Source organism: Molothrus aeneus, chromosome 4 (genome assembly GCF_037042795.1).
Source record: "Molothrus aeneus isolate 106 chromosome 4, BPBGC_Maene_1.0, whole genome shotgun sequence".
Taxonomy (NCBI): Eukaryota; Metazoa; Chordata; class Aves; order Passeriformes; family Icteridae; genus Molothrus; species Molothrus aeneus.
Genome location: NC_089649.1, coordinates 16,702,108 through 16,714,204, shown reverse-complemented (window position 1 = coordinate 16,714,204; position 12,097 = coordinate 16,702,108). Strand labels below are relative to the sequence as shown.

Below are 12,097 nucleotides of genomic sequence, written 5' to 3'. Positions count from 1 at the left end.
AAGGTAGCTGTCACTTTCTCAGTTAAAGAGAAACATCTGTCTACACCTGTGCATCATTTGTCAATAGAAAATAACTTCCAGTGTGTTCTTACAAAATCAAACAAATTGTTTTTGAGGGGTTGCTGGTTGGCTGGTATTGGAAAAATTAGCATTAGTGAAGTTATTGGAGAGAGTAAAGTGCAAAGCAGATGAGTGGAAGATTTTTGTCCTATGCAGAGCTTCTTTAAACCAGCTGGGTCTCCCTCTCCACAGACTGAGTAGGGAGGCAGGTGCACATGTTGTTCTTCCAAGCTGAAGTAGTGACAATTATCTGCATGTAAAAAAAGGGAGTGCAAGTCACTGCATTTCAAGTTTAAAAAAAAAAAAAAGGTAACAAGTGTAGATGCAAAGAGAAGAATCTGTGTGTTGTTCTGTAGTGTTCATGGTTTTAGAACTGCACAATGTCCTGAAGTTGTGTGTAAGAGTTTTTCCCTTTGCAGGCTGTTGGACCTGGAGGAATAGTGAGAAGGAAAAATAGTGAGTGTAAAGATGTTATGAGGAGAGTGAAATACCTCTGAGGATTCTCAGAGAACACAAGCAGAAATGTCAGGAGGCTATGTGGGGGTTTGCATTTTGTTTCCCTTAACTACTGCTGTTCAGATATTGATCAGTGGAATAAAGTTATTGAGCAGCTGGGAACACCGTGTCCAGAATTCATGAAGAAGCTGCAGCCAACAGTACGGAACTACGTCGAGAACAGACCCAAGTACGCTGGCCTCACTTTCCCCAAACTTTTTCCAGACTCTCTCTTCCCAGCAGACTCAGAACACAACAAACTCAAAGGTATGTCTGAAAAAGGGTCTTGGTTCATATGCAACAGCTGCAGTGGAATGAAGGCTTTTCCAATTTATCTTCTCTCTAGTTGCACTCCATTTAAGGGAGTTAGTTGCAGACCAGTGACTGCACGGGCTTTGTTCAGCTGAGAGGCAGGCTTTGGAAATGGTTTTTGGGGATCCTGGTGACTGGGAGCCAAGGGAACATAAACACTAATGCACTGAGAATATTCCCATGGTGTTCTATGTGATGATCCTGTGCTGCAAGGAATTGAGGTGTTCCTTTATTCTTTTTCTCGAACTTTTAACACAACAGAGCAATTGAACTTCCATTGGGAGATTTCAGGACTTGCACTGTTTTTTTTTAAGTGAAAAATACCAGTTCAGCCAAATGCCTGCCTCATAGCTCTACCTTTACTAGAAAATACAAATATATTATCAACATCAGCCAAAATGAAGTAGCCAAGGTTTAGTATCCTCTGGGGTGGATTTCTCCTTTTGAAAAATCCTGTGGGATATGCGAAGTAGAAAACGAACTAATATCCCCCTGTAGAAGAAAAATTGCCATGATTTTAATCATATATTGAAGTATTTTTTTCACTTGAATGGGGCATTAACCTCCAATGGAAAAGAGTGATTATTGTGTGTTTAGTAGGCAGCCCTGGAGCCCCTGCAGACCTGTGCTGTGTACTGGCTCTGCACCATTCCAGTCCTTGGAGGCACTCACCACACTGGCATTTAATGGTTTTCAATTGCTTGCAATTTGCATGTCATTACACGACCCAGAATTTTCTTCCAGTTAGCAACTGCTTCATAGCCCAGCTGCTGTCCTGGCTCTGGGAGTAAGGGGAGAGGTCTGGGCAGATGCTTTTGGATACACAGAATTTTATACTCCTACCACAACACAATTGAATAATGGAATTTTCCTGCATTTGCAGCTAATGAATAAAAATGACTGTCAAACAGTGCTGTTATCTTTTGGGTACAGAAAGCATCTTTTGGGTACAATTGAGCATCCTGAATGCCAGTTTTGAAGATATAGCCATGAAGCGAGAAAGAGTGCGTTCAGGAATCCCTACTTGTGCAGCATTGTATCATCTCATGCTCTGCCTAAATATAATGTAATATTAGTGGCTTAATTAGATACTCATCCATGTATGATGAGATACCTAATAATATCTTTGCACTTACTGCTCTTTGCAACTTTTTTCCTTTCATTGTCTTTTTCACTTACACAGCAAATAATTTTGAGCATCCAAGACCTTAGAACACTACATATTAATAATACCAATAATAACAGAAATATATGTTGATATAATTTTTTTGTGTGGGTTAAGATGGTATTATATTTTTTACAAACTCCAACTAGGAAAAATCCATTTGGGTAATATAAAGCTGAGGTTGTGGCTTTGTTTTCCACAGGCAAACAGGCATTTTTTGCCTGATCAGGCATTGTTTGCCTGATGGGCACAATGGAATATATTATCAGGTAAAATAAATCAATGCTGCAATGTAAAATTTAATGTTTGTGTGTATGTATATATATATATATATATATGTATGTATGTATGTATATGTAGTGCAGGATGATGTGCACCACTAATTTAAATTTCATTATGCAGGACAAACAAGACTCATGCAGTTCCAAACACTTCCATACCCCAAGGCTATGGATTTGAAATTATTGCTTCTAAGGGGATGCCTTAAGATTAGCCTAATCTCTATGCCTCATTAAAATGTTTAATGCCTCACAGCAGGTTAAGTGAGAAACTTTAAAACATCCATAGAAGTGTGGATGTTTTTCTGAGTAGTTTAAGAGTGCCTGTAAGTTTTAGGCTTTGATTTAGTAATGCCATGATTTTAGACTATATGTGAACTTTTGTACTGTGATCCTGCTAATAATCACTGACACATCAAGCATGGTTTTTTTAGGGTATTATTCATCTCTCTGCGTGGAATCTGCACATATGTAAAATGTCATTAAAGCTTGTTAGGGAACTTAGGGTGTCAGCCCTGATTTTGGCACCTTTCTAATGAATCAGACCTAAAATTATTGCTGAAGAGCTCTTGCTGTGAGGAGGTAGGGGAGCAGAGGTACATACACAACCAGTCTCTCAAAGGGTTGTGCCACTGCTCTTTTCCTACCCCTACTAAGGCTTCTCTGGAGGCAGAGGTTGTTTTGTACTAACTCTGTGTTTCTCTGCTTCCCTTGTTCCAGCCAGCCAAGCCAGGGACCTCTTATCAAAGATGTTGGTCATTGACCCGGCCAAGAGGATATCAGTAGATGAAGCCTTACAGCATCCATACATTAACGTCTGGTACGACCCAGCAGAGGTGGAGGCGGTAAGTGAGGCAGCACTGCTCCCTTCAGCGTGCCAAGCACAACTGGGATTCAGGGATTCCTGCTGCTTTACAGCAGCACAGCAATGAGCATGCTGGAGAGAAACAATGCTGCGACTGCGGTGGTCTGGGGAGTGATGTGAAATGAGATCTGTAGGGACAGGATGTCTCTTTTTATTACATTAACTGATAATAGATGGGAGGAACAAAAACACTTCAAGCATATGAAGCCATTTTCTGCTTTCTTCTAGAAAGGATTTTGAATCCACAAGCTCACCTATTCAGCTATAGATCTCAATCTGGCAAAAGATACTTTCTTTCCCAACCTTTCCCTGTGGAAGACAGCAAACATCACTTTTTATGTCTGTGTTCAAGGATATATGTAGAGAGGAAGAAAATTAAGCAAAAAAATAGTTGGAATTCTGAAAAAAAAAAAAAACCCCTGAAGTCAGAATTCAGAAAAATCCTAGCAGGACATAAATTTTTCCATAAAATGAAGGAGGGGCACAGGTGTTTTCCTGGGCTATGGTTCAATGTACAGTATCATATACACTGTGTGCAAACAGGAATGGATTTTTTCTTATAATCCTGTCATGCTCTAGACACCTCTCTAAGCCTTGGTGAGGCTGCTGTTAACAGGGATAAGTGCAATCTGTCAGCACTTCAGTGGCATGGTATAAAAGGTATGGTATAATGGGTGCAGGTGTAAATTCAGAGAGGTTCTCTGTAATACCCTGTATGAAATGAATGAAAACAGGTTCAGAAATCTGATTTAGCCACCATAGGAAATGAAGACCTAGTAAAATTAAATCACTGCTGTTTAGTGACATGCTCCAATTCAGTCTGTGTTCTTAAAAGTGCAGTAAACTTCTAAAGTAAATGGAATGTTCAAACCCCCATCAAATTTCCAGCACATGAGATTTTTTCTGAGTATGTTATTTTGGAGTACTTTATAGGGCTTCATTTTGCCTCTCTCATTTTCAGAGGGAAAGTTAAATTGGAAGACTTTCTTTTCATAATGAACAGTTTATTAAATTATGAATATCCATCTGTTCATGCTGACACACCTTCAGTGGTTAGTTATAAGTCATTTACTAATTATTTTCTGGAGAAAAAAAATACATTGTGGGATATTGGTGGTTTTCTGTTCTTGCTCAGAAGGGTGTTCTCCAGCAAGCACTCCACTGAGATATCTGCCCTGCTACAGTTGCAGAAGAGTTAGGATCAAATTCAGTAAATATTTCCTAAAGCCATGGGCAATGGGGAGATGACTCATCTCATGTATTTTTGTTAGATCTTGCCAAATTTATAGCAGAGATGGAACTTAAAAGACATCTAGAAACATCCAACAAATTAGCTGTTTGAGAGGTAGATACTTTTGCTTATTCACTTAATAATCTGACTCTGTAAATTTGACTATACTGAATAAAACCAAAGAAGTTATAATAGGGTACAACTGAACAAAGAAAGTAGTCTCTGAATGACATTTCAAAGCCTAAAAATGGCCATGTGGCTCATTAATGTTGAATTTGCAGCATGATGAGACTCTATGAGACAATCCTGCTTTTTCAAAGAGTGCCCTGCAAATGTGCAGCCAGGGAACCTGACAATAAAGCAGTGGGAAAATTAGTGACAGAGTTATGCTTAGTCACTTGCATAATGCTTAACTTCCCATATTTTTTCTGGTTTCCCCACTGGGATTTAGAAGCCTGCAGTGTGTTGCACCTGCCCATGTTCAATGCTCTCTTTTTTTTTGGTAATACTTTATAAGCACTTTTATACAGAAGTTTTTCATCATGTAGCTAAAGGTTTAGTAGTGGACTGTTTTGGGATTTTTTTAAGTTCTCTTCCTATACTGTGATATGAGACAGGATTCCTCCCACTATCAGTAATCCTGTACAGTAGGGATAACAGAAATTAGGATACAGAGGTATTAAACAAGATGACATTTTCAGCCAGTGTAGCACTGGGGAGGGGGGAATTAGGTAACTTCTGCTGTCTAGTTAGATTCCTGCTTCTCCCCAGTAAATGGCTTCATCAAAAGCAGCCAGGAATCTGTTGTACAGTGTCCATTTCATTCAGGAGCATGAGAGGATAGGTAACTGGAAGCATTTAATGTGACAGGAATTTTGAAGTGAGCTGTTGCAGCATTGTTAAATGTCAGCATGTGCTGGAGTAGACAATGCAGAGCACTGAACCCAGCTCAGGGAATAAGCAGAGAATTTGGTGTCAAAGTTTAACCTGGAGGTAACAACCCTCTGTGTCTGCTCAGATTTACAGCATTATAAATGTGAGGGAAACAGATAAAACAGCCCTACCCAGTGAAACAGCAGACTAGTGAGACAGTTGCAGTCCCTTTTTATAAGTCTATTATAAGATTATGGTCTTTCAGAGACTGTGTGTGGGCAATAAAACTATTATGTCTTGTTCTAATGGGCAAACACTGTGCACAAATGGGAAGTGCTGGGAATGCAATACCCTTTCTCCCACAATGTGTCACAGCATTAAACTCTTCTGGGTGGCCCTAAATGCCAAGTGTGATTCTCTGACCCAGAGAGGAAGATGACCTGTTATTAGATGTGGGACTTGCTATTCACCAGCCACAGGAGGTTACTCAAACAGTGCTGGGGCCCTCCCACAGAATTTCTTCATGAAACAAACACAGCCAAAGCCCTCAACAGCTCTGAAACAGCATCATACTCACTGCTAGAACAGGCCTTGCACAGGTTTGGAGCTTACCTGTGGATTTTGGATTTACAGGGAATTCTTAGGTCTAACATAGGTAGTTTGCCAGGTTCTTTTAAGCACACACAGCTTGCCACAGTATCTCTGATTAAAAAGTCACAGCGTTAGGTTCTCCAGAGCATACACCATTGTTCTGAAATGATTCTGAATAGCATTACAGTTAAGGTAATTCCTGTATTCAGCCAATAACAACTAAAACCTGTTTTTAAAAAATAGGAGAACATGCAAAACATGAACAGGAGAACATGTATGGCTTGGGTTGGGTGGCATTCCCAGATGTTGAAATCTGTTATCTATCTTCACTAATTTAAATGTAGGGAAACAAGAGTTCACAGGGCAAAAGTATTATTTACTAATACTATGCAGGAAATCTACTGTAAAATCAGAATAGGAACTTACAGAACTTGCTTTTCTGTTTTATTCTTTAGTTCAAGACTCTCCTGGAAGTCTCTTTTTTTTTCAGCAACTGTCTCAGATCCACTTTTAAACAAATAATATGTCTATTACTTTGATGTGAGGATATTTACCTATACAACAGCATTTGGACAATTATGTGAATAAATGACACACATGATATCTATTCTTCCTCCAATTGCTCTGTTTTATGGAAAGAAGAGGTTTCCAATATCTCTTGCCTCTACATGCAGACTCTCCTGTTTATTGTAGATTATCTCAGTATCTCCCTGATGACGTATTAGCTTCTCCATTTTCCTGTCTGAAAATGCTCTGCTTGAGACTGTTTTCAATTACCCAGCTGCCTTTTTTTTTTTTTTTTGAAGCTGCTATAAATTCTCATCCTTCATTGAGATGATTTGTGAGTAAATCCCAAATCTGGTATTTAATTTTTCATATCTACCCTAATGTTTATACCTATTTGCAGGTCACTGGGTTTTATCCCCAAATGATCAAATTGTGAAAAAAATGGATTCCTACACATTGCTTTAGCACAGTAAAGTTCTTTATTTTCTTATTGATATATTCAAAGAGACCATTCATGTTGTATTGGATTCCATTTTGGAACCTTTTGAATGTACGTGTGATGTCATATTGATTCCTACTTGGGAAAACTTGTTCCATTTCATGGGAACAAATCCAGTAGCAAAATTTGCTGTATTATTATGTCATGTTTCTGTTAACTGGTTTCAAAATTTGTCTTGAACTTTCCTGTACCTGCAGTTACTTTTTGTTGTCTGATCTGTGCTATCCATTAGAAGAGAGATTTCTATGAAAGAGAAACATCAGGTGTTAAAAATATTCCTTTCAAGCATTCCTCTATGTTTGACAGTATTTTACAGCAGTGGTAGATTTTGTAGGGTTTTATTCACTGTAACTCATACAGCTTTCATTCCTGGTTTTATTTTTACAGGATTTATATTTCACTGGAGTATTTCTGCATCTAGAACTATCCACAGGGGGCTGAGTTGTGAATTATCATTCATTTTTCTGTGCATGCCAATCTGGGTGTTACTGTCTATTAATGTGATGCTGTTTCCAGTGTTGCTAATGAAAAAAACTTGATTTATGGTTCTCAGTCTGAGGGTCCAGGACAGAAACTGCTGCTGTATTGTCTTAGCCCTATATAAACTATCTATGACCAGCTGTTAAATTCAATTTTTTAAAACTACTTTATCACAATTTAAAAAAAAAAAAAAACAAAAACAAATCACCCACCTCTTATTTTACCTGTGAGGGCTAAGCATCCATTATGATGGAGGAGCACTTTGGAGAGCTCTGTGACCTTGGCAAACACACTTCAAAGAAGGTGTCACCTTCACTACATGACATAAGCAAGGCTGTCAGGTTGTGCATCATTTCTGCTGTTCTTTTCTCTTGCTCAGCTCTGTATGTGTAGATGTTGTATAGAAAGTCTTCAATGAGCTTCCACATTTTTTAGCACTCAGTTACAGGGCTTGGTTTTCTGCTCAGAGATTGATGGTGTGCATCTGTTGTCTCACAAAAGAAGTGTGCAGCTCTGCTTTGTGCACAAGCACAGACATTTCCTCTAGTCAACAACATCTATCTGTTCATTGCTGATTGATTACGGAAGCTGAACACAGCTTCTGCAAAAATCTCTGTTAATGGCAGTGAGGAGGAGTGGTTAGAGAAGAAAGAGGCATTTCTTTTCTTCTTTTTCCTTTTTGAACCAAACTTAATCTTTTTTCAGCTTGCTTGTTGTATCTTCAAGCTGTTCAGTCATCTGTGTGTAGCCCAGTAATCTTGACTCCTGCTGCATGCCATCCTTATGGTCCAGCTGTTCAGAAATAGCTCTGTCTACAATTTCCTTGATGCACATAATGTGTGGAGTTTTCCAAAAGCCTCTGCACAAATTCCAAGGAACAAATGGGCCCAGAGTCATCTCTTCTTCCATATCCATAGCTGAGATCATCCCTAGGCCACTGTGTAATCCCTTGGCAATACAGGGTGAAATCCCCAGCACTTTGTAAATAAAGAGATGTCAGACCTCTGGTGACAAGCACACTGGTGTACTTGGGCTTGCACTGGAAAAATAAATATATGAATGGTATCTGTAACACAATTTAGGTTGCAGCAAAGCACCAAGGAATTTTTGTATTCATTTGTTATAAGGATCTAAGCTGTTTAATAAAATGTTTAAGCTCACACCATTAATTTTTGCATCCTCCAGTCCCTCTTTTATCTGCATTATCTTGCTAATTCCATTGCTGCCTCGTTGTGCTACTCCACAGCCACTGCCCCAGACCCTGCAATTCTGGGAAGAGATGCAGACTCAGGCCTTGCTTGCCAAGCTTTCTAAAAACAGCTCATCCCAAGGTCTCCACTGTGCTGGCACTAGCTCTGCAGAGGCAGGGACAGAGATGGCAGGATTTGCTGGAGTGTGGGCTCCAGCTCATTCCCATTGCTTTCTAGCAGTGGCAAACAAACCAATCTGTGTTGCTTTGGGAAAGTGAGAATACTTTGGTTTCAACATAAGTTTTGTTTTTTTCTCTAGTGAAAATCCTCCCCTCTCTGAATATTAAAATGGTATTTAACAAATCCAGTAGTCTCCTGCTGTTTATCTGACAACATAAACCCCCCTTGTCTTTTGTGTATTTTGCTTTTTGTGTTGTTTTTTCATTGGTTTTGCTTATTTATTTGTTTGCTTTGCTTTTTTTTTTTTTTCAGAAAGAGACCAATGTGGATATTTTCTGTTGAGTTTTTTTTTAATTTTTATTATGTCCAATTAATGTTATACTTACTGAAAAATGTTTTGAAAATCAATTTGTAAAATGGAAAAGCCAAGACCCATTGAAACAACAGGGGAGTGTTTTAGTACCTATAAGAAAAATATAATTCATTCTTTGCTTCCGTATCCAAAAATAGATTCTATTCTTTGTTATTGTTGCCAATGCAACTGCTTGCAAATCAATCTCTTTTGGGAGAAAATGGCTGCCTTAAACTGAAGCTAGATGCTGCCACCCATAGGATTGTTCCACACTCTGCCTTGATTTGATGTTACTTGAACTTGGTGCTTTTTCTGAGACTTAAAGAATTACAGAATCCACTAGGTTGGAAAAGACCTTGGAGATCATCAAGTCCAACCTATGACTTAACAGCACCTTATCAGCCAAACCATGGCACTGAGTTCCATATCCAGTCTTTTTTTAAACACCAAAAAAAGTGAACTAGGTACCTCTCATTTCGCATGTGCAGTATGAAGGATTTACAAGAATGCCTATAACACTGCAACTGCACCCATATGGAAAGTTAATGATTATGAACTCAGTCATTTTCTAAGATGTTTGATTTAGGTAGCAAAGTCAGTTTTAGGCAAAGCTTTGCACCAAGACTAAAATCAGGTGCCCAAGAGGATGTAGGTTTGGCAGCTGCTCTGATTGGTCCATTGCTGAGACAATACTTTTTTATTACCTTTAAAAACCTCTAATTTTATTATCTTTAAAAACCTCCTCCGTCTAATTTTAGAAATTGTTTTTTTAAAAAGCCACAAAACAAACAAGTTAGCAGAAAAGGGGTGGTCAGCATGGGAAGGATTACAATCTATTGGTAACAGTGTGCTAAGTTTTGTGGTTCTCCTATGAAGTAATGAGAATTGTGGGAAAGTAAATTCTCAAAATATTTTTGGTATTCTCAGCTCATCTCTGTGCCTTGAATCAATGAAAAGGTGAGGACTCAGGGAATTTTGATGGGAAAGCTTCATTTCTCCCAGTGTGAAGCACTGGCCTGGGCTCTCAGCAGAGCTACATTTAACTATGCTCTGCACAGGCTTTAGAGTGGTTACAGACCCTGCCTCTGTAGGGATAAATCCCCACCAGGGATTTATTCATGCTGTTTTCTTGCTAAATATTTGTTAGCCTTGGCTCCCTCATGCCTGCTGAGAGCCATGTCTCATAGCTGTGGGTTCTGCTAACTCACAAGTAAAAAGTCTGCAATGTCAGCACTGGCAGAGCAGTAGAATGCTGTGCAGGTGCAGCTTCTGGCATCCTGCAGTGTGTGAAGGACAGCTTGTTTGCTCTCCCTTGTTTGATTCTACAGAAAAATAGGAGCTGGGTAATGAGTAAGGTTATTCTGGGCTCTCTCCCTGGAAAATGCCTTTGTTTTCAGACTGCATTAATCTAGGCAATGATTACTGCTGATTTTCTTGGTGCTTATTAGCCAATTACCCCAGCTTAAGATGTAGCTGAATTAAATTAGAAGAGAAATAGGCCAAAGATTCTGTGTTTGTGTGAATTGAGAACAGGTGCATCTGATCACTTGTTCCTTTTGGTTCTGCAATTTGTGTTTGGGAATTAAAGTAGTGAGGGAATCTATCCTCTTGTTTCTGTCTGGGGGAGAAATACAAGCTTTTCTGTGGAAGGTGTAAAAAGAGTGTTTATACTTGGCAGAAGCAATTTTACCCCCACCTATGCTTTTTGTAGGCTTCTCCCTGAAGCTTTTAGAAAGCTACTTTCAGGATATTCTTGTCCAACTTGGTTTGCCTGTTCCCTTTACAGCTGGCAGAGAAGAGGTGGTTCTGTCACTGTGGTTCAACTCAGCCAAACACCTCCCCTGCTGCTCCTGTAAATCCCTACCCCCTCAATTTTCTTGGCATGCTCCAGGGCTGGCTGAGGGGCTGAGCAGGAGCCCAGCAGGCTCAGCTGGAGGAGTGGAGCTTACCTATCACACCCCACCTGGTCAGTAGTGAGGATCACCTGTACTCTTGTAGCTTCCAGCTCCCTGACAACACCCAGCAGGAGCACAGAATCCCCACAGAGGTTGTGCCAATCTTGGTGGCATCAGGACTCACTGGAAAGGAATGAGGAGGGTGGTTATGCTGAATAAGAGAACAGCTGCACTGGTCTGGGGCTGTGTCTTACCTTGCTGATATAACAAAACCTCTAGTAGCTGTGCTGAGGCCTGGAACTCACTTTAATTCATGATGTGTTTCCTCAGCACCTTCTCAGGTATGAGACTTAGCAATCCATGACTTCACCTAATCCCCTTATCTTCAGCACTGATACAAATGTCACTCTGGAGAAACTTCCCTTGTTTTCAGTGGATTTGTCCAGTTCAGCTATCATGTAATTTTCCTGGTCCATATCATGTCACTGAGCTATTACTTTTTCAGTTGTTTTTGTAGCATGCTTGTAATATGGCTTAATGGACTGATGGAGTTAGAGTCCTGAGAGAAAATTTCTAAATTCTCAGTGATTCAAGAAAACAGCTTGGTAAATATGCATTTAATAGGAGGATGTTTTGAAGGGGACACAATGGCAAGTGCCCAAGATGGAAGTCAGAAGAAATACATCTGAACAAGAAGAGTGTTGTGGATCTTGTTTCCATGTTCATTAGGTGCTCTTACCTCAGATGCTGGAGCTTCTTGGTGGAAGGAAGAAGGGGAGAGTCTTCTGCCTTCCTTGGCTGCTCTATTTGGCAGCCAATATCAGGAGATGCAATGAACATATGGCTTAGTTGCCCAATGAAAGCAGGTGTTCAGGCTCCCTGAAGTTCTAGGTGCCTTCGTCTCAGTAAATTCCAGGATCTGCCAGTTCTCTGACATTTCCATCAACTAAAATAAACACAATTTTAAAAAAAACCCAACAAAACAAACGACCCTAAACTTTCTGTCCAAAGTAACGTTAGTTAAAAAAACATATATTGGAAATTTTGGTAATTTGGAATTTGGATTAGAGACTGTGGCATGGAGACTTGCTTAAAAATTAAAGTTACTTTGGAAATTCCGTATT

The 12,097-nt window shown here is 39.5% G+C and overlaps 1 protein-coding gene across 6 annotated transcripts in view; it reads left to right on the top strand.

Moving 5' to 3' along the window:
- MAPK10 (mitogen-activated protein kinase 10) overlaps window positions 1-12,097 on the top strand; it is a 147,290-nt gene that overhangs the window by 121,647 nt on the left and 13,546 nt on the right. For all 6 annotated transcript variants that reach the window (XM_066547998.1, XM_066548000.1, XM_066547997.1 and 3 more), the window contains 2 exons: window positions 640-822; window positions 3,031-3,155. In XM_066547998.1, coding sequence (XP_066404095.1) covers window positions 640-822; window positions 3,031-3,155 — 308 coding nt within the window. The remainder of the gene's footprint in view (window positions 1-639; window positions 823-3,030; window positions 3,156-12,097) is intronic.